The sequence below is a fragment of the Coregonus lavaretus genome (assembly GCF_964263955.1).
Source record: "Coregonus lavaretus genome assembly, chromosome: 4".
NCBI classification, from domain to species: Eukaryota; Metazoa; Chordata; class Actinopteri; order Salmoniformes; family Salmonidae; genus Coregonus; species Coregonus lavaretus.
The window spans coordinates 25,918,001-25,940,479 of record NC_139991.1 but is presented as its reverse complement, the minus strand read 5'-3'; the positions used below and the strand labels follow the sequence as shown (position 1 = coordinate 25,940,479).

The 22,479-nt window shown below is 43.9% G+C and overlaps 2 protein-coding genes across 3 annotated transcripts in view; both read right to left on the bottom strand.

Moving 5' to 3' along the window:
* Positions 1–15,687, bottom strand: part of LOC311128220 (M-phase phosphoprotein 9-like) — a 31,087-nt gene extending 15,400 nt beyond the window's left edge. The window contains exons 1-15 of the mRNA XM_084160254.1: positions 15,604–15,687; positions 14,771–15,072; positions 14,502–14,649; positions 13,127–13,216; positions 12,186–13,004; positions 11,809–11,881; positions 11,288–11,391; positions 10,967–11,080; positions 6,030–6,490; positions 3,139–3,288; positions 2,959–3,046; positions 2,668–2,883; positions 2,314–2,361; positions 2,125–2,189; positions 1,007–1,108 (exon numbers count right to left, since the gene is read on the bottom strand). Coding sequence (XP_084016380.1) covers positions 1,007–1,108; positions 2,125–2,189; positions 2,314–2,361; positions 2,668–2,883; positions 2,959–3,046; positions 3,139–3,288; positions 6,030–6,490; positions 10,967–11,080; positions 11,288–11,391; positions 11,809–11,881; positions 12,186–13,004; positions 13,127–13,216; positions 14,502–14,649; positions 14,771–15,036 — 2,744 coding nt within the window. The 5' untranslated portion in view covers positions 15,037–15,072; positions 15,604–15,687. The remainder of the gene's footprint in view (positions 1–1,006; positions 1,109–2,124; positions 2,190–2,313; positions 2,362–2,667; positions 2,884–2,958; positions 3,047–3,138; positions 3,289–6,029; positions 6,491–10,966; positions 11,081–11,287; positions 11,392–11,808; positions 11,882–12,185; positions 13,005–13,126; positions 13,217–14,501; positions 14,650–14,770; positions 15,073–15,603) is intronic.
* Positions 15,688–19,382: 3,695 nt separating this feature from the next.
* LOC311128150 (cyclin-dependent kinase 2-associated protein 1-like) lies at positions 19,383–22,262 on the bottom strand. 2 transcript variants are annotated; one of them, XM_084160137.1, is made up of 4 exons: positions 21,424–21,565; positions 20,700–20,815; positions 20,404–20,530; positions 19,383–20,244 (listed from the first exon to the last, which is right to left on the bottom strand). In XM_084160137.1, exons 1-4 carry the CDS (start codon positions 21,488–21,490, stop codon positions 20,177–20,179), a joined length of 378 nt encoding a protein of 125 aa, XP_084016263.1. In that variant the 5' UTR covers positions 21,491–21,565; the 3' UTR covers positions 19,383–20,176. The 2 variants fall into 2 exon arrangements, with proteins under 2 accessions (XP_084016263.1, XP_084016264.1); XM_084160138.1 differs by lacking the exon at positions 21,424–21,565 and adding an exon at positions 22,145–22,262 and having other exon boundaries at positions 19,390–20,244.
* Positions 22,263–22,479: the final 217 nt, after the last annotated feature.

The window sequence follows — 22,479 nt, the reverse complement described above, 5'->3', positions numbered from 1 at the left end:
TACAGTCAGACAGACAGGAGAGGATTAACAACAGTAACAGCAGCTACAGTCAGACAGCAGAGGGTTAACAACAGTAACAACAGCTACAGTCAGCAGAGGGTTAACAACAGTAACAGCAGCTACAGTCAGACAGCAGAGGGTTAACAACAGTAACAGCAGCTACAGTCAGTCTGACAGTCAGGAGAGGGTTAACAACAGTAACAACAGCAACAGTCAGACAGACCGACAGACAGGAGAGGGTTAACAACAGTAACAACATCTACAGTCAGACAGGAGAGGGTTAACAACAGTAACAGCAGCTACAGTCAGACAGGAGAGGGTTAACAACAGTAACAGCAGCTACAGTCAGACAGACAGGAGAGGGTTAACAACAGTAACAGCAGCTACAGTCAGACAGCAGAGGGTTAACAACAGTAACAGCAGCTACAGTCAGACAGCAGAGGGTTAACAACAGTAACAACAGCTACAGTCAGCAGAGGGTTAACAACAGTAACAGCAGCTACAGTCAGACAGCAGAGGGTTAACAACAGTAACAACAGCTACAGACAGGAGAGGGCTAACAACAGTAACAGCAGCTACAGTCAGACAGGAGAGGGTTAACAACAGTAACAACAGCTACAGTCAGACAGACAGGAGAGGGTTAACAACAGTAACAGCAGCTACAGTCAGACAGCAGAGGGTTAACAACAGTAACAGCAGCTACAGTCAGACAGCAGAGGGTTAACAACAGTAACAACAGCTACAGTCAGCAGAGGGTTAACAACAGTAACAGCAGCTACAGTCAGACAGCAGAGGGTTAACAACAGTAACAACAGCTACAGACAGGAGAGGGCTAACAACAGTAACAGCAGCTACAGTCAGACAGGAGAGGGTTAACAACAGTAACAGCAGCTACAGTCAGACAGACAGGAGAGGGTTAACAGTAACAACAGCTACTGTCAGACCTGCTTTGGGACCTAATATCAGCACAACATGGATGCATATGTGGAGGAGAGGAGACCGTTACCCGGCTCCAGAGGGCTGTGTGTGGTTGTGGACAGCCTGGCGATTCCTGGCCTGGTTCTCATGCTCAAGCTGATTCACCTGGCTCTCCAGCTTACATATCACCCTGAGGAGGAGAGGGCCACAGACAGATACAGGGAAGAGTGTGTGGGTGATAGACACATGCCAAATACAGTATCTCCACCGGTGCTGGGACAAAACACACTGATAAAGAAAAGCTGGCACACGATACATCTATTCTTTGTTTGCCAAAATAGACGGTCATAACAAGAGAAGAGAATAACTATTCTCTCAGTCAAAAGGGATTCTTCAATCTGTCACTCTGTGCCCGTATCAACAAAGCATCTTAGAAAAGGTCATAGGAATCATGTTAAAACTTGTTTTAAGACAACAACAAAAACTCCCTGCTCAGAGTAGGTTTTAGGATAATTTTAAGACAGTGCATTTTCAATACATTTGCTAAAATTTCAAAAAACATGTTTTCACTTTGTCATTATGGGGTATCGTGTGTAGATGGGTGGGCAAAAAAATCTAAACACTTTTTGAATTCAGGCTGTAACAACAAAATATGGAATAAGTCAAGGGGTACGAATAGTTTCTGTAGGTAATTAAATAATCAAAAGAAAAACATGTTTATTTATTAGCCTAGTGGTTATAAGTATTTAGGCATATCATATAAAATAGGCCACATGTGAAATCATTTTGAAAAGCGTGTAGGTCTAGATTATTTATGGAGTGATCATATAGAAATATCAAAACATTATTTTAACAACTCCAAAGCAATTGCTTCTGGAGGAGGAACCACTGACTCACTGCATTTTTCTATTATCAAAACCCCTGCTGGTAACTCTTAACAGGTTAGGTATTTGGATATTTCTTCTTTGAAAATACAAGTAGTTGAATATTGGAATGTATTTGGAAATACACAGACGCTTATATTTTCAGGACATTCTTTGAAAATACCTTCAAATACTTCCAATAGAACTAGTTGATTTCGGCCACATTATTTCAAAATACTTAAAATACGCCTGTTTTTGAACCCAGGTCTGTTCATGATTCATCTAGAATATCTATCCTGTAGATGTTGGTTTTCCGGTCTTGGTGTTGGATGCTTGATGTTACCTTTTTAGTTCAGAAATCTGCTCATTAGCATTACACAGCTTGTTCTCTGTAGACACCAGGTTGTCCTGTTGATAGAGAAAAAACTTTAGAATATTAGTCCCAGTACAACGTGTCATCTGTTATTCTTGAGGTGGAATAACACAGAAAAGGAGAATAGATTATACTAATAGAATAGAATAGATCAGTTACCTTAACCCCCTCGTGGTCTTTCTTCAGAGAGTCATACTCTCCCAGAAGCTAGGAAGACAAAAACACACACAACCCGAGTCATCATGACCACACACACACACCTGAGTGTATCTATTAAACCCTTGAGCTACAGCCAAATAGCCTATTACCAGGTCCCTTCCACAAATCAGCAGGTACTAAAAGAGTTGCTAAAAAAAAAAGACTGGTGTAGGAGACGTAGAGGTACAGTTCTCCAGATGTTCTGCAGGACATTACCCAAACTACAACACCCAGAAAGGAGTCTTTCCCAGAGGGTCAGAGACCAGAGACTTCGGTTGGTTTCCTTAGCTAGTCTAGTATAACGTCAGAACTCACGTCCTGCAGCATCTTGTACTCCCTCTCCCTCCTGGCCTCCTTCTCTTGTGTTTCTCTGCAGGCGTTCTCCAAGGCCTCCTCTAGCTGCCGGACACGGGTCCTGAGGCGGCCGGCCGAGGAGTCCTTCTCCCTGCCTGACTGCCTGCTCTCGTCCAATCGCTGCTGCAGGGACGTTGCCGTGGAGCAGGCTGTATCGTAGCGCTCCGGCCAGTCAGCCTGAAAGAGACAGCAGAGCTTGTCTCACACACACACACACACACACACACACCTAAGGGTATAACAGTATCCTACCAGTTGTTTCTCCAGGATGGTGTTCTTGTTCTCCAGCTCCTGGATACGGCTGCTGGCTTCAGACAGAGCTCGCTCTAGCTGAGCACACCTGGTAATACAACAACCACGACTTAGATCACACACACACACACACCAACCTTCACCCAAACACACCCACCCACCCACACTCTCCACCACTACCTCTGTCTGAGTGTGTTGTTGCTCTGCTCCAGGTCGTGAGGCAGGTCTCTCAGGTCCAGTTTGTCCCGGAGGACTTTGATCTCTGCCTCGTAGTAAGCCTTCAGATCGGCTACATGACGAGAGTGTTTCTCCCTCAGCTTCTCTCTCAGCCTGGAGAAAGAGGGGAGGATAGAAAGAACGGAAAAAGAGGAGGAAGATGGGAATGAGAGTGAATGGGAGGAGGAGAAAGGAGATTAGTAGTACTCAGTATGTATCAATTACATGGGTTATTCTACTACTAGTTCCTCTGATATACAGCGCCTTCGGAAAGTATTCAGACCCCTTGACTTTTTCCACTTTGTTATGTTTTAGCCTCATTCTAAAATTGATTAAATGGTTTTATTCCCTCATCAACCTACACACAATACCCCATAATGACAAAGCAAAAACGGAAATATCACATTTACATAAGTATTTAGACCATTTAATCAGTACTTTGTTGAAGCACCTTTGGCAGCGATTACAGCATCGAGTCATCTTGGGAATTACGCTACAAGCTTGGCACATGTGCATTTGGGGAGATTCTAACATTCTTCTCTGCAGATCCTCTCAATCTCTGTCAGGTTGGATGGGGAGCGTTGTTGCACAGCTATTTTCAGGTCTCTCCAGAGATGTTAGATCGGGTTCAAGTCCAGGCTCTGGCTGGGCCACTCAAGGACATTCAGAGATTTGTCCCGAAGCCACTCCTGCATTGTATTGGCTGTGTGCTTAGGGTCGTTGTCCTGTTGTAAGGTGAACCTTTGCCCCAGTCTGAGGTCCTGAGCGCTCTGGAGTAGGTTTTCATCAAGGAACTCTGGAAAGTCGTGGTCAAAAGTTTTGAGAATGACACAAGTATTGGTCTTCACAAAGTTTGCTGCTTCAGTGTTTTCAGATATGTTTGTCAGATGTTAATATGGTATACTGAAGTATAATTACAAGCATTCCATAAGTGTCAAAGGCTTTTATTGACAATTACATTAAGTTTATGCAAAGAGTCAATATTTGCAGTGTTGACCCTTCTTTTTCAAGACCTCTGCAATCCGCCCTGGCATGCTGTCAATTAACTTCTGGGCCACATCCTGACTGATGACAACCCATTCTTGTATAATCAATGCTTGGAGTTTGTCAGAATTTGTGGGTTTTTGTTTGTCCACCCGCCTCTTAACAGAGGAAGAACAATGATTTCAAGCACCACCCTCCTTTTAAAGCTTCCAGTCTGTTATTCTAACTCAATCAGCATGACAGAGTGATCTCCAGCCTTGTCCTCGTCAACACTCTCACCTGTGTTAACGAGACAATCACTGACATGATGTCAGCTGGTCCTTTTGTGGAAGGGCTGAAATGCAGTGGAAATGTTTTTGGGGGATTAAGTTCATTTTTCATGGCAAAGAGGGACTATGCAATTAATTGGAATTCATCTGATCACTCTTCATAACATTCTGGAGTATATGCAAATTGCCATCATAAACACTGAGGCAGCAGACTTTGTGAAAATTAATATTTGTGTCATTCTCAAAACTTTTGACCACGACTGCACTTTGCTCCATTAATCTTTGCCTCGATCCTGACTAGTCTCCCAGTCCCTGCCGCTGAAAAACATCCCCACAGCATGATGCTGCCACCACCATGCTTCACCGTAGAAATGGTGCCAGGTTTCCTCCAGACGTGACGCTTGGCATTCAGGCCAAAGAGTCCAATCTTGGTTTCGTTAGACCAGAGAATCTTATTTCTCATGGTCTGAGTCTTTAAGTGCCTTTTGGCAAACTCCAAGCGGGCTGTCATATGCCTTTTACTGAGGAGTTAATTCCATCTGGCCACTCTACCATAAAGGCTTGATTGGTGGAGTGCTGCAGAGATGGTTGTCCTTCTGGAATGTTCTCCCATCTCCACAGAGGAACTCTAGAGCTCTGTCAGAGTGACCATTGGGTTCTTGGTCACCTCCCTGACCAAGGCCCTTCTCCCCCGATTGCTCAGTTTGGCCAGGTGGCCAGCTCTAGGAAGAGTCTTGGTGGTTACAAACTTCTTCCATTTAAGAATGATGGAGGCCACTGTATTCTTGGGGACCTTCAATGCTGCAGAAATTTTTTGGTGCCCTTCCCCAGATCCTTCGACCTCATGGCTTGGTTTTTGCTCTGACATGCAGTCAACCTTATATAGACAGGTGTGTGCCATTCCAAATCATGTCCAATCAATTGAAATTACCACAGGTGGACTCCAATCAAGTTGTAGAAACATCTCAAGGATGATCAATGGAAACAGGATGCACCTGAGCTCAATTGAGTCTCATAGTGAAGAGTCTGAATACTTATGTAAATAGGGTATTTCTGTTTTTAATTTTTTAGAAATTTGCAAACATTTCTAAAAACCTGTTTTGATTTGTCATTATGGGGTATTGTGTGTAGATTGCTGAGAATTTTTATTTATTTAATCAATTTTAGAATAATATTAGTGTGGCCCCAGAGGCGACGTGCCCCCTCTGATTTGCCGAATAAAATTGTTTCTTTTTAAAGGGTTTAATTTGTTGATTCTCTGTAATACTACTAGCCATATAGCAATTTTATGGAAGTTGGCTATAGCTAGCCCAGATAGGTTCACAATTTAGTTTCTTTAAAAAAATAACCACCAGTCAGGAGGATACACACAGCTCAAGAGGTATGCTTAGATATGCAGAAAAATAAACATATTTTTTTACATAAAATTAAGCATGGTTATGGCTCTTGATTGCAGAAAAAAAACGTTTCATGTGTTTGAAAAATGCAACTTCTCCACCCCCCCAGCTATCCTCAGGGACTTTGTGCCCCTCATATGTTTTGGGTGCATGACACCCGTGTGAGCCAAAATATAAAAACATAACCAGCCCTCTGGACACTCACAGAGAGACAACCACAGGGTCTTCCAGTGACGCCGCTTTCTCCATACGAGGGCTGCCCTGGGAGAGTGTGTGTGAGTGCGTCTGCCTCCCAGACAGTTGCTTCAGGGTGCTGGTGTGTGTGCGGCTCCCCTCCTCCTCGCTGGCCTGAGTGGCTAAGGCCTTACGTTGCTGGCTGCTGGGCTTGGAGGTTGAGGGGGACGACAGGGCCAGTTTTATCCGAGCAGAGGCCACTCTGGATAGGTTAGGTGCGACCGCAGAGAGGCTGGAGGCGTTGGAGGTGCAGTCTGTGTCCCCGGGGTTGGCACTGCCCTCGGCCATGCTGTCTGGGCTGACGGAGGTGTCAACGCGGGGGTAGAGGTGCGGCTGGGTGGGGTAAGAGGGGCTGCTGAAGTGGGAGGGCGAGGTGAAACCGGAGGTTCGATCTGATTGACGGAGCTGAATGCTGGGATCTAGAGTTAACACCTAGAACAGAGAGAGGAGCAGAGAGAAGGGTTAAGTGTGTGTGTGTGTGTGTGTTAGGCTATATCACGTTTATATCATATACCGGGGTATTTTGAAATACCGACAGTAGGATTTTCAAAACTGTGGGTTGGGGACACCCCCGCCTCGTGGTGGCTGTGAGGGCGTGTGCTACGCCACTGTTTATAACTATAAGTTAAGTATAACTAAAAGAAATTGAAGATCTGTCAAATAAATTACATCCAGTTCAGGGCTCCAGCTATGAATTAGTTTGCTAACTTGCTAGTGGATGGATGTCAAGATCAACCTTCTTGGGTACAGCAGAGACATTCAATCCCCTCCTGGATAAAGATCCCTGTTGCCCAAATTGTTTTGAGAAACAACAAAAAACAAGTATATATATACACTACCAGTCAAAGGTTTGGACACACCTACTCATTCCAGGATTTAAAAAATGTTTTACTATTTTTTACATTGTAGAATAATAGTGAAGACATCCAAACTATTAAATAACACATATGGAATCATGTAGTAAACAAAAAAGTGTTAAACAAATCAAAATATATTTTATATTTGAGATTCTTCAAATAGCCACCCTTTGCCTTGATGACAGCTTTGCAAACTCTTGGCATTCTCTCAACCAGCTTCACCTGCAATGCTTTTCCAACAGTCTTGAAGTAGTTCCCTCATATGCTGAGCACTTGTTGGCTGCTTTTCCTTCACTCTGCGGTCCAACTCATACCAAACCATATCAATTGGGTTGAGGTCAGGGGATTGTGGAGGCCAGGTCATCTGATGCAGCACTCCATCACTCTCCTTCTTGGTAAAATCGCCCTTACACAGCCTGGAGGTGTGTTGGGTCATTGTCCTGTTTAAAATCAAATGATAGTCCCACTAAGCCCAAACCAGATGGGATGGCGTATCGCTGTAGAATGCTGTGGTAGCCATGCTGGTTAAGTGTGCCTTGAATTCTAAATAAATCACAGACAGTGTCACCAGCAAAGCAACCCCACATATAACACCTCCTCCTCCATGCTTTACAGTGGGAACTACACATGCGGAGATCATCCGTTCACCCACACCGCGTCTTACAAAGACACAGCGGTTGGAACCAAAAATCTCCAATTTGGACTCCAGACCAAAAGACAAATTTCCACTGGTCTAATGTCCATTGCTCGTGTTTCTTGGCCCAAGCCAGTCTTCTTCTTATTGGTGTCCTTTAGTAGTGGTTTCTTTGCAGCAATTCGACCATGAAGGCCTGACTCACACAGTCCCCTCTGAACAGTTGATGTTGAGATGTGTCTGTTACTTGAACTCTGTGAAGCATTTATTTGGGCTGCAATTTCTGAGGCTGGTAACTCTAATGAACTTATCCTCTGCAGCAGAGGTAACTCTGGGTCTTCCATTCCTGTGGCGGTCCTCATGAGAGCCAGTTTCATCATAGCGCTTGATGGTTTTGGGACTGCACTTGAAGAAACTTTCAAAGTTCATGAAATGTTCCGGATTGACTGACCTTCATGTCTTAAAGTAATGATGGACTGTTGTTTCTCTTTGCTTATTTGAGCTGTTCTTGCCATAATATGGACTTGGTCTTTTACCAAATAGGGCTGTCTTCTGTATACCACCCCTACCTTGTCACAACACAACTGATTGGCTCAAACGCATTAAGGAGGAAAGAAATCCCACAAATTAACTTTTAAGAAGGCACACCTGTTAATTGAAATGCATTCCAGGTGACTACCACATGCAGCTGGTTGAGAGAATGACAAGAGTGTGCAAAGCTGTCATCAAGGCAAAGGGTGGCTATTTGAAGAATCTCAAATATATTTTGATTTGTTTAATAGTTTTTTGGTTATTACATGATTCCATATGTGTTATTTCATAGCTTTGATGTCTTCACTATTATTCTACAATGTAGAAAATAGTAAAAAATAAAGAAAAACCCTGGAATGAGTAGGTGTGTCCAACCTTTTGACTGGTACTGTATATACAGTGGGGAGAACAAGTATTTGATACACTGCCGATTTTGCAGGTTTTCCTACTTACAAAGCATGTAGAGGTCTGTAATTTTTATCATAGGTACACTTCAACTGTGAGAGACGGAATCTAAAACAAAAATCCAGAAAATCACATTGTATGATTTTTAAGTAATTAATTTGCATTTTATTGCATGACATAAGTATTTGATACATCAGAAAAGCAGAACTTAATATTTGGTACAGAAACCTTTGTTTGCAATTACAGAGATCATACGTTTCCTGTAGGTCTTGACCAGGTTTGCACACACTGCAGCAGGGATTTTGGCCCACTCCTCCATACAGACCTTCTCCAGATCCTTCAGGTTTCGGGGCTGTCGCTGGGCAATACGGACTTTCAGCTCCCTCCAAAGACGTTCTATTGGGTTCAGGTCTGGAGACTGGCTAGGCCACTCCAGGACCTTGAGATGCTTCTTACGGAGCCACTCCTTAGTTGCCCTGGCTGTGTGTTTTCAGGTCGTTGTCATGCTGGAAGACCCAGCCACGACCCATCTTCAATGCTCTTACTGAGGGAAGGAGGTTGTTGGCCAAGATCTCGCGATACATGGCCCCATCCATCCTCCCCTCAATACAGTGCAGTCGTCCTGTCCCCTTTGCAGAAAAGCATCCCCAAAGAATGATGTTTCCACCGCCATGCTTCACGGTTGGGATGGTGTTCTTGGGGTTGTACTCATCCTTCTTCTTCCTCCAAACACGGCGAGTGGAGTTTAGACCAAAAAGCTCTATTTTTGTCTCATCAGACCACATGACCTTCTCTCATTCCTCCTCTGGATCATCCAGATGGTCATTGGCAAACTTCAGACGGGCCTGGACATGCGCTGGCTTGAGCAGGGGGACCTTGCGTGCGCTGCAGGATTTTAATCCATGACGGCGTAGTGTGTTACTAATGGTTTTCTTTGAGACTGTGGTCCCAGCTCTCGTCAGGTCATTGACCGGTTCCTGCCGTGTAGTTCTGGGCTGATCCCTCACCTTCCTCATGATCATTGATGCCCCACGAGGTGAGATCTTGCATGGAGCCCCAGACCGAGGGTGATTGACCGTCATCTTGAACTTCTTCCATTTTCTAATAATTGCGCCAACAGTTGTTGCCTTCTCACCAAGCTGCTTGCCTATTGTCCTGTAGCCCATCCCAGCCTTGTGCAGGTCTACAATTTTATCCCTGATGTCCTTACACAGCTCTCTGGTCTTGGCCATTGTGGAGAGGTTGGAGTCTGTTTGATTGAGTGTGTGGACAGGTGTCTTTTATACAGGTAACGAGTTCAAACAGGTGCAGTTAATACAGGTAATGAGTGGAGAACAGGAGGGCTTCTTAAAGAAAAACTAACAGGTCTGTGAGAGCTGGAATTCTTACTGGTTGGTAGGTGATCAAATACTTATGTCATGCAATAAAATGCAAATTATTACTTACTTAATAATACAATGTGATTTTCTGGATTTTTGTTTTAGATTCCGTCTCTCACAGTTGAAGTGTACCTATGATAAAAATGACAGACCTCTACATGCTTTGTAAGTAGGAAAACCTGCAAAATCGGCAGTGTATCAAATACTTGTTCTCCCCACTGTAGATGTACAGTGCATTTGGAAAGTATTCAGACCCCTTTACTTTTTCCACATTTTGTTATGTTACAGCCTTATTCTAAATGGATTTTTAAGAAAAGATATGTCCTCAATCTACACACAATACCCAATAATGAGCCTTTGGTTCTTGTTCACCCCCGATTGTTCAGTTTGGCCAGGCGACCAGCTCTAGGAAGAGTCTTGGTGGTTCCAAACTTCTTCCATTTAAGAATGATGGAGGCCACTGTGTTCTTGTGGACCTTCAATGCTGCAGAAATGTTTTGGTACCCTTCCCCAGATCTGTGCCTCGACACAATCCTGTCTCGGAGCTCTACGGACAATTCCTTCGACCTCATGGCTTGGTTTTTGCTCTGACATGCACTGTCAACTGTGGGACCTGATATAGACAGGTGTGTGCCTTTCCAAATCATTTAAAATTACATTTACCACAGGTGGACTCCAATCAAGTTGTAGAAACAGCTCAAGGATGATCAATGGAAACAGGGTGCACCTGAGCTCATTTTTCGAGTCTCATAGCAAAGGGTCTGAATACTTATGTAAATAAGGTATTTCTGTTTTTTGTTTTTAATAAATTTGCAAAACAATCTAAAAACCTATTTTCGCTTTGTCATTATGGGGTATTGTGTGTAGATTGATGAGGAAATTGTTTTATTTCATCCATTTTAGAATAAGGCTGTAATGTAACAAAATGTGGAAAAAGTCAAGGGGTCTGAATACTTTCCGAAGGCACTGTAACTAGATAGCTTGATTCTTTTTTTATAGCACCCCTTGTGTGCACTTATGGTAATACCTTATACCCTGGTATGGTACAGAAACGGTATGAAAATCTGGATACCGCCCAACCCCGGTGTGTGTATGTGTATACCTGTGGTGACGTGGGGCTGCAGGTGAGAGAGCGGTCCCAATGTTTAGATTCAGTAGTTCTCTGCTTGTTGTGGTAGATCTCTCTGAGAGACAGCTTCTGGTCCTCTGGAGAGGTCTGGGAGACACAGAGAGAGACACACAACAAACTAATACAATGGAGGGAGGTGGTCCAATTTGTTTTTATTTACTTGGGATTGAGGTCTGCACATTTGTGGGATTCCCCTAATGTAGATGCTGAAGAGACTAACTTTTTCAGCACAATGAAAACAAACACTGTATTTAGATGGAACAAGTTTGGGTTGTCTTTTTGTCCTTCACCTACCAGACTGATAGATGCCTCCTGCAGCAGGAGGTAGGCTCCACTGTCGAAGCTGTCAGGTAGGGGGCGGTAGAGCTCACTTTCATCCAGGCGCCAGTACGTCAGACCTGAAGGACAAGAAGCAGACACGTATTACTACATTATAACAACCTTTAAAATGTTTTATGTAGTTCTGTCCTTGAGCTGTTCTTGTCTAGTAATATTCTGTATTATGTCATGTTTCATGTTTTGTGTGGATCCTAGGAAGAGTAACTGCTACTTTTGCAAAAGCTCTGGATAAGAGCGTCTGCTAAATGACGTAAATGTAAAATGTAATGGGGATCCTGATAAAATACCTAAATACTATTCTGCTTTATAACTACGTTACTACAAGCACTTAGCATTATTGCTTTGACCGCATTTCAGAACTGCTGCTCAAGCAAAGGCAACAGTGTTATTCAACAAGGTGACAAGAGCTCTCAGCATGTAGGCCAATGTTTAAAGCGAATACAAAGAGGCCTGTGTCTGTGTGTGTGTGTCGTTACCTGAGGCCTCGGACATGAGGCTGTCACTTCTCTTCAGAGGGAAGGAGTTATTGAAGGTAGCAGCCGACCCATGCTGAAAGCAGAGCGAAGAGACATGAACAGAGGAGAGGAGAGAGAATGAGACCCAAAGCTTACTCCAGTCTTTACTCTTATCCTTTTCAAAATGCTTCCCCACAAGGAATCCTGTTTCAACTGACTGTGACCCATATAAAGCCGGACAAACACAGTGACACACACAGACAAAATACAAGGTGATGAAACAAAATGCCAGAGCACTATACTGAGTCTAGTAATCCAAAGAGTTTTACATCATTTTATCCAGCTACTATAAATTAAAACGGAACTGGCAGGTGTGTGTTGTCTGGTGTTAGGTGTACCTGGTCCTGGAGGTCAGTGTTCTCCAGGGGGCTGTCTCTAGGGCTCTGCCTGGGGCAGGGCTGCTGCTCCTGGGAGGAAGAGGTCTGAGGGCCGCTCTGGCCCGGGGACGGGGCCTGGAGGGGTGAGGGGGAGGCCAGGGGAGGTTGGGCCTGCCCCACCCTGCTCTTCTTGGGTTTGCTGCGTCTCTGTCTTTGAGCCCAAGTGGTCAGCGGTTGGCTGGAGGTTCTCTGCTGCTCAGGTGGTGTACTAGGATTGTCTCTAGGAGCCACCTCATTGGCCGAGGCACTCCTCTGCTGACCCTCCTGGCCAATCAGAATGGTCTCTGTGTAGTCCTGGAGGTGAAGGGACCAGCCAGGCTCCTCTATACCCCGGCCTCTCTCCTCTACTCCCCCCGGAGTCTTTGTCCCCTCCAGCCATGACCCCCAGGCTGACAGGGTCCCGTACCCACTGCTCAGCACCGTCCCTGCCCCCTCAGCCCACCTCTCTCTTGGGGTGACCGGCCCTGGCCGAGGGGATGGGGGTAGAGGGAAGGTGAGGCTCAGAACGGGTTGTGGGGCAGAGAGGGAGGTGGGGGGAGCAGAGAGAGGCGAGTTCCCATTGGGAAGGTCCGTGGAGGGTGAAGGGTGGTTGGTAGTAACAACAGGGGAAGAGGTGTAGTCTGGGTGTGTCTGTGTGACAGTAGACAGAGTAGATGGGTAATTGTGATGTGTCTGTGTGTTAGTGGTAGCAGTAGGGGTATATGGGTAATCGTGGTGCATCTGTGTGCTGGTCTGGCGGTTCTGGAGCTGAACCAAGGCTTTGATCTCATCCTGAATCAGCTGGAGGAGGAAAATAATCACAGTGTAAACAGGCATCATAACATGTATTTTCAGGGATTCTTGAAGTATAGTTCAGAGCTGTATTTGGCACTAGTCACACACACTCAAATAGTAATACAGACCTGTATTTGGCACTGGTACTGTTCTTGCTGAGCCAGGATCTGTTCTTGGTACTGTTTCTCTACTAGCTGGAACAGATGCAGCCATCGGCCCTGTTGAACAAAGACACATACACATCTTCAACATAAGGTCTGTATAGTACAGTGAAATCCAGAAAGCATTTGAAAAGATTTCCTCTTACGAGTTTTGGGCACATTTCCAGTGTGAATGTGAATATGGAAAACAGTAAAATGTTCTGATTGGAGGGAAGAAGTGTCACAGCTGTGAGTTAGGCTCGCAGCAGGGGTCTGTGTGTGTGGGGGGGGGGGGGGGGTGCTCCAGTTATGATGTGAGAAAGGTGAAGAAGTTGTACTATGCCAAGCACCCAGGGAGCTGATATTACAGCCCATAAGAAACTCACCGATTCCCTTTTTATGAGACTCAGCTGTTTGCACATATTCATATATAGGTTAAATGTTCATCTTTTCTGGGCACAGTAACAGATTTGGGTATGGGTTGCATCTCAAAAGTAATCTAGCCTGTGTTTTCAGATCAGGAAAGATGAATGAGAAAAGAGGGCAGGAGGTTATTAAGGTAATTGGGAAAGATCCCTGTAGAGCTGGGATGCAGGCATTTTGCTGATATCGATCATTACGACAAGTAGCCTATACAAGTGAAATGTGAAGTTGGAAATGAAATAAATGTGCTAATATTGGTGATTGTTAATGGAACAATTGATGGCTACAACAATCAAACTAGTAGTAGTAGTTTAAAGGGTAATACATAAATAAAAGTGGTGCACATTAATGTTATAAACTTATCGTTCTATTTATTGTTATCGGATCAGTTCAGGTAATTTATCACGGTATGGATTTTTGTCCATATCGCCCTGATTTAGATCCCTGTATTTAAAGCTGGGGAATACAGTACATTCTCTCCAGTGTGTTTTCTTCTGTGTGAGATGAGGTGGCACTGCTGCCAGCCTCACCGTTGTCTATTCCCCACAAATCATGTCCTGTCTGAAGAGATCAGCTGCAGTTGTGTGTTGTGTGCAGTCTGGGGACCAAGTGTGTGTGTGCTGTCAGCTGAGATCCACAGGGACAGCAGAAGCAACAGAGGAGGGATGAGACTGCCGGCTGCCCAACGTGCTGCAGGAGAATAATGACCACACCAGCTAACCCCAGCATCACCCTTCGCAGGGAGTAGTTCAGAGAACACACACACACACACAATCACACAAACTTCTCTGACATACTAACTGCCACAGACATTTCTCTATCAGTGGCTGTATTACTACTTGGCAGCCCTTCCACACTAAATATATAGTATCCTATATATTGATTTGTCTGTTGTCCATCCTACCCTTGCAGTTACACAAGAACACAGACACATTCCTACCTCACAGTCCTTCCACATCTCCGGGTCAGTCTCCCCACTACTCTGGATCTCCTGGACCAAGGCTCTGAGGGTCTCCAGGGAGGAGGGGTTGATGAAGGGGAGGCTCTTGCCAGGCCCAAAGGCCTCCTCCGTACTCAGACACAGGCTCCTAGGGAACACAGTACACAGGAGTCAGGAAAAGGGACTAGGTTGGATTACTCAATGTAGCACACTTATTTCGAAACCTCCTACACTGACACCTCTAGTCAGAGTCCACAGTCTTCACACACCTGATCTTGTTGGGGAGACTGCATGCTGGTGTGATGTCTTCAGCTCTCCCATCTACGGTTCCCCCTGCAGTCTTGGACGTGGTGTTGCGTTCCTCTGTCCTGGCCAGCCCCAACCCAAGTTCAAGTCCCAGCCCCAGGCCAGAGGCTGCTGAGGTGCCCTCTGAGGACTCACTCTCCTTACCCCCTTCCCCGTTGGCATCGGCATGGCAGTGGCTCAGGGCCCCCAGGCTGGACACATCCTCAGAGATACTGTCATCTGTGGACATGCTTATGGGCCCGCAACCTGGGGGAGAGTCTGATACCTACAGGGGAGATAGAGGGGGACAATCAATAAGTGGAAGGAGGGAGACAGTTCTCCCTTAACCTACAGGGTTAATACTTGCAGGAGATAAGAGGGGAAAGGTCTGAAGTTACAATTGACCAACTGTTTCAGGGTGAACTGTCCCTTTAAACTCCATACAGAGTACAGACATTAAATATATTGACCAGGGCTGTGATGTGAGTGGCTAGACCCTTTGGTGATCATAATCAAACTTTCACTTTAACTGTGGCAGTTTCATTCAAAGAATAACTTGCATACACTTGCTGGATCAGATTAGAGCAGAAGCCTTGCAAGATATAGCTGACATGGGCATTAACCAGCATTAAACATGCTAGCCTAACTGACAGGTTTGCAAGCATCAACGTTTACGATTAGCTAGCTAACAGTAACGTTACATCTTGAAAATGATTGAAACTAGCGCCTTCGTTAGGCTCAATAAGCACATAATCGATTCATAGTTAATATGTAAAGTAGATTAATAAGAATTTGAATAAAGCTAGCTTTAACTTACCAGTTAACTTGTAACGTAACTTCACCCATATTTTATCTTCAACAATACTAGCTAGCTAGCTAGCTAGTCTACTGCAGTTAACGTTAGCTAGCTAGCTAGCAGTGCAGCAGCACAACGTTCAACGGCAAAACATTACGCAATGTCTAATTGGCCGAATGAAATCGAAAACTAGTTATCTGATTGGCTGTCTCTCTCATTCATCCCTTATGATTTGCTGTGATGCACAGTGCAGTGGACATGATTGGTAGAATTTATAGGAAATTATACATTCGCTGCAGTGTGGTAGAGAAATTCAATTTAACACGCGGGATACAAAACTGTTGTTACAATCTAACAAATATGCGATTGTTAAATTGTTATCTGCAATCGGGGTTGGGTAGGTTACTTTCTAAATGTAATCCGTTACAGTTACTAGTTAGTTACCTGTCTAAATGTTAATCCGTCACATACTTTTTGGATTATCCAAACTCGTGAAATATATATGTTACTAGATCCAACAGTGCAGTAGAATGTCACGTAAACACAATACAAATACACAAATAATCCCAAAATCGAAACAAAAAAATATAGAAATGAGAGAACGAGTCCAATGAACAATCCAGAGTAGATATGAGTGAGCATGTGTCCGAATATAAATACGTGGTGTGTACAGACAGTATATAATTAGGAAAGAAAATGGTATGTACAGTAGTAGGTATATTAGCTATTTCGAGAATACAGATACATACACAGTAAGGAGGGTGTGAGAGAGAGGCATCCACTTTAGAAACGCACGTGCAATTCCTGAACATTTTCACAGTGTGAGCAAATCTAAATTACAGAACGATTGGGAACTATTTCACGCTGGGAAGATTTTTACATGACACGTACCCGCACGTTTAGACTAATGCCCAATATGTAAGTCATTGAACGTGACCTCATAGGCTGTTTATATACTGTTGTTTCCCTTCCCCTTGATTTAGCTAGCTAGCATAGTTAGCTGTCAGCTGGTCTAGATGGCTGGCTCTCAGAGGTGTGCAGTTTTATCTTGCTTGTATAGCTAAATAAACGAATATAAAAGCTAAGTTTTAGCTACAATATAAACAACTGTTTCATATCTCCACTAGTTACTTTGACATTGTTCAAATATGTTACAGGGCAGAGTACCGGGCAAGTAGCCGGCTAGTGATGGCTGTTCAACAGTGACGGCCTGGAGATAGAAAATAAACTGTTTCTCAAGTCTTATCTGTCCCAGCTCTGATGCACCTGTACCGTCTCTGTCTGCTAGATGGTAGCAGAGTGAACAGACAGTGGCTCATGGCTGAGGTTCTTGATGATCTTCTTGGCCTTCCTTTGACACAGAGTGCTGTAAATGTCCTGGAGGGCAGGCAGCGTGCCACCTGTGATGTGTTGGGCTGACCGCATCACCCTCTGGAGAGCCATGTGGTTGAGGACGGTGCAGTTTCCTTACCAGGCGTTGATGCACCCCAACAGAATGCTCTCAATGGTGCATCTGTAGAAGTTTGTTAGGGTCTTAGGGGCCATGCCAAATTTCTTCAACCACCTGAGGTTGAAGTGGCGCTGTTGCGCCTTCTTCACCACAGTGTCGGTGTGGTGGGACCATTTCAGGTCATCAGTGATGTGCACGCCAAGGAACTTGAAACTTTTGACCCTCTCCTCTGTGCCCGTTAATGTGGGTGGGGGCATGCTCCCTCTTCTGTCCCCTGTAGTCCACTATCAGCTCCTTTTTTTTTTTTTTAGGTTGAGTGAGGTTATTTTCCTGGCACCAGTCCGCCAGGGCTATAACCTCCTCCCTGTAGGCTGTCTCATCGTTATCGGTAATCAGGCTATCAGCAAACTTGATGATTGAGTTGGTGTCGTGCGTAGCCACGCATTCATGGGTGAACAGGGAGTACAGGAGAGGGCTGAGCATACACCCCTGGGTGGCCCACTTGTTGAGGATCAGCGTGGTAGATGTGTTGTTTCCTACTCTCAACCCCTGGGTTTGGCCTTCAGGAAATCTAGGACTCAGTTGCACAGGGAGCAAGCATTCTCACATAGGTATTCCTTTTGTCCAGGTGGGATAGGGTGGTGTGCAGTGCAACAGCGATTGCGTCGTCCGTGGATCTGTTGGTAAGGTATGTAAATTGTAGTAGGTCTTTGGTGTTGGGCAAGGTGGAGGTAATATGGTCCTTGACTACCCTCTCAAAGCACTTTATGATGACAGAGATGAGTCCTACGGGGCGAGTCATTTATAATAATATAATTATAATAATATGCCATTTAGCAGACGCCATTTAGTTCCGTTACCTTAGCTTGCTTGGGTACAGGAAAAATGATGGACATCTTGAAGCAAGTAGGGACAACAGACTGTGATAAGGAGAGGTTGAATATGTCCGTAAACACCCCAGACAGCTGGTCTGTGTATGCACTGAGGACTTGGCTTGGTATCCTGTCCGGGCCGGTAGCCTTGCAAGGGTTAACACGCATAGAAAGTCCTACTCACTTCTGCTACAGAGATCACCCAAAGGCCCAATGCAGCTGTCTTTATATCATTTCTGGGTAACAATTAAGTACCTTAGTGTAATACATTTCCATTAAAATGGGCAAAAATAACTTTTTAGCAAAAAACGATTTCTCAAGCAAGAATTTGGAAAACTAGTTGTTATTGGTTTAAGTTTGGAACTCTCTTTGTTATTGGTCAATTAACCAATTTACTGCACAGTGGTGTCACCATGGAAAGCCAAAACTCCCACCCATGCAAACCAGCTGATTACAAGGTCCTGTGTAGATTGTATTTCCCCGTATTATCTGGAAATAACACTGATCAATTTTCACGCTTTTACAGTGTTAGTTTCATCAGCTGTTGTGCAATATGATATAACACAATCAAAAAATATTTTTTAAGAGGCATTAGAAGACAAAAAGGATTCATCAAACGCATTTGGTGTGTCATCATAGTGGTCTCTGACTTGTGGTCATAGACCTGCTCAGATGGAACAAACATAAACTTGGCTTTTTTTTCAATGATGAATTGAATGTCATTGAGAAAACAGAAAGGTGTCATAATGTATTTTTTTCCTCAAACATCCTTTCTGAATTTAAAAGTATTCCAAGAAGTAATCTAGTTTTTCAAAAGTATCTGTAATGTGAGTACAATATTTTTGCTAGTAACGAAACAGATTAGTTCGTAAAAAATAAAATTACATGTAATCAGTTACTCCCCAACCCGGTCTGCGATTGTAACATTGATAGCTACTTCTACTGAATGTGCCTTACCTAGTTAAATCCCATATTTTTATGGTAAATATTAAATGTCTCTCTGACCCGGTTCATTCATTACCCTAGACTACATCATGTATTCTGTTCGTCACCAGTTCAAATAGTGCTTGTTGTTTTAGTCTTGCTGTAGGGGTTATGCAATGTTCAAGGAATTAATCACTATTTTCCCCTACATCATAAACCTTGTCAAACAGATCAAGAAGGCGGGCTGCAACGTCCTGCTCATCCAGAAGTCCATCCTCAGAGATGCTCTGAGCGATCTGGCCCTCCACTTCCTGAACAAGATGAAGATTAATGGTCAATGGTTCTGCTGTACTACTATTGCCCAGATATCTCCATCCTATTCCCTCTATTCAACCAAGACAAACTTTGACCTTACACTGACTGTCTAATATCTCAATATTGACCCTCTAATCTATTCAAGTGGGGACATATAACCTTGCTCCTCAGGAGGAAAATATGGATTATGAGACCACTTGGATTATTTTAACACATTTTCACATTATTTTCCAAACAATGACATTTGTATTGAAAATACATTTTATTACACTGAGTAATAAATACATACAAAGATGCAAGTGTTACAGGGGTCAGTGTGCTGCTAACAGCTTAGCTTCCTCCACTGTCCGACTACCCCATACTGGGCTAGAACCAGTGATCCTCTGCTTCGCAAACGCACCTGACTGCCCTCCTTGTAAACGTGCAAACCTATTGAGCCATACAAAAGGTACCCCTTGGATGGCTCCATCGGCGACATTTCCAGCTAGCTGTGGAGTGAGTTTACGGTATGTTCTTAACTCCGTTACACAAGAGCATTTTCATCATTAATATCAAAAAAGAACCTCAACATGAATGAACCAATGTATTTGGCACTTTTCTGTCCTTCACTTGCTCACCCATGTGTGTTAAAAGGGTCTGGAATTCAGACCAACGTCTATCAAAAAGAGAATCTCCTAGTCTAACCCTGTACAAGCCATGCAATGTCTACAATTAACCAAAGGCCATGGTGGACCCGTACGTTTGCATGCTAAAATCACTATTTGTTATAAATATGAAGACCGGAAACTATGACCCCAAAATGGGGCATGAAGAAAAACCAAATCCTTCTAATTCTGAATTGTATTCTGGTGTCCCCTCTCCCTCCCTTTCTCAAATCTTAACCTGTCAGAAACATTTTCTTGACCTTTTTAACCATCCCTTGGTTTTTTTTTATTCCTCTTTTTAGAGGATGTGCCATGCAACAGTCTTTTACATGGTGAGTGAGTGAGAGAGGGTGTTGGTTCTTCTGCAGGAGAGGGTAATGCTTCTGTAGCTAGGACCTGGCATTTCTCTCAGTCTCTGCCAAGCACTCCCGCACCAGTCCCCTGGCATGGATGATACCTTTGGGGAAGAGGACACACCAAAATGAACTGTCATTCACTGACTGATAACTCTCTAACCAAGTTAGGAAGAGGACTATTGTGTAGTCTAGTCTAGAATATGGAGTTCGTTTCAACACACAATAGAAGTATTGTATTACTACAGAGGTTTCCACATTACCTCGTTTTAGTCTTTCCATGGCGCTCTTGCTGCCGGCGTAGGTGGGCCGGATCTCCTTTCCGAGCTCCTCAATGATGGCCAGCAGCTCTGAATACTTACTCTGGGGCACCTGGCTGCCGCTGGATCCCTGCACACACAGGGACAGGAGAGAGACACTTTACCAAAGGAGATACATATGATTTAACAATGCATTTCTAATAACATGTCAATTTTTTTCCTGCATTGTAGAAGTAGCAGACGCAATGTGGGTGTCCGTCTGTCATTCTTTCTGTCTATCGTTTTGTGAATTCCTGTACCTGTGAGAAGCCCAAGGAGGGTGGTGCGTAAACGTCATTCACCAGCGGCCTGTAGGACTGCAAAGTGGCCAAGTTGGCTGCTGACGGAGACTGGATGTTTCCCTGGATGTTTCCAACTGTTAGGAGACAAATACAAACATATCTAGGGTCAAATATGATATTACAGTTAAGCAGATAGTATAAAAGAGGAGGAAAATAAGTTAGTACAAATTCTACATTCTAGATATTGCATGTTCACATTGCCAACAATGCCCACAGTTGTAGTGGGCATGTTTTTCCCAATGCAATAAGCGTCGTCAAACACTAGATGTCCTCGAAGGGTCATAAAAGAATACCCTGGCAGATCAATCAACAGCTCCGCGAGAGAATATCATGGAGGAAGCGGAAAAGGGCTGACTTAAGAAGCCAAAGTGATAAAAATTTTTGTCACAACGTAACGATACCCTCCAGGATGGAATAGGACACAGAACAACGGGGATTATTTTTCGGAACATATGGAATTCCGCACCTCTGCCCTTGTTTAGCCGATGCAGTTGAGGATGGAGCTTTTTTACATTAGTAATAATGGCGGATATGAATTAGCCTAGCTCTCAGGATCTGACCCTATATATGTAACTGGACAAAAACTACAGACAGTCTTTCTGCAGGTATTCTCCGAAACCCTGATTTTAACACTCGATTTAACGGATGGATGGTTGGATTTTAACCGATATTTTTCCCTTACCCTGGTTCCCGGAAGTTCCTGGAATGTGCTGGTGGACATTGGGTTTGTAAGACATTCCCAGAGACATTGTAAATTAAAGAAATAAATTTGACCCGAAATTCGGTGAAGCGTCTGTCTCTCACTTTTTGTTTACAGCAACGGCACCCGGCAAATATGGCCGTCACTTTATATTGACACCCACAATGCATATATTCTATCACCTCAATAGTCAATTTGGGATATTATGACCGAAAATGCTTCAAAACACAGATTTCAATACTTTAAAATATACTTAAGTTTTATAGTTAAATTACATTAAGTATTAATTCACGTTTGAACCCCCCCTCTTTTTATTGAAATACATGGTAAATCCTACGGCACCACAGAACACATGGGACACTTTGTTGCCATATCTCTGGACCACGTGGAACTTACATTTTGGTCGAATTTCAAGCGTAATGCAACTATTTAATTAACTTCTTGAACATTTATTAATTCGTCTCAATTCCATTACTCAGAAAAACCAAATAAAAGTTTAAAACAATGTAATTTGCCTATAAAAGCTCCTACATGTGATACTAGTGTGTGTAAAATCTAGCCTATAGACCCATCCAGTTACACTGTTACTCAGATGGTGACTCATGCAACAGTATTGCTTTTGCTCGGCAACACTTCTTTGTAGTAGACCACCATAGCAGAACGGAAGAGGAAATTGAACAGAAAACAAAACATTTAAGATTACCCGTCTTTGTCTGGGGACTGGGAGACGCATCCATTGTTGCGCAATTGTTCACACTTTCCCCTCCCAGAATGTCCCTCTGCTCTAAATATTAACAGCAGAAATCTCCACTACAAGGCACGTGCACTGGAAGCCTGTCTTCTGAACGTTCTCCCGTCCTCTTGCCAAAGCTGTTATTGGGCCCATGCTGATACGATGTAACCCCTCTCCAATTCGAGAGGTCGCGGTCAGTCTCTTGACCATTGGTGGACCGGCAGCGGCCACGTTCTATGCCCCAATCATAGCTTTCAGCGTCATTACCCATAGGACATGGTGGGAGAGTACTGACCCCCAAGTGA

Coding starts and splice junctions, on each gene's coding strand:
- LOC311128150 (XM_084160137.1), bottom strand. CDS start 21,490: ATGTCTCTGGGAATGTCTTACAAACCCAATGTCCACCAGCACATTCCA. Junction 20,816..21,423: donor AGGAACTTCCGGGAACCAGG/GTAAGGGAAAAA, acceptor GTCTCCTAACAG/TTGGAAACATCCAGGGAAAC. Junction 20,531..20,699: donor CCTCCTTGGGCTTCTCACAG/GTACAGGAATTC, acceptor CTGTGTGTGCAG/GGATCCAGCGGCAGCCAGGT.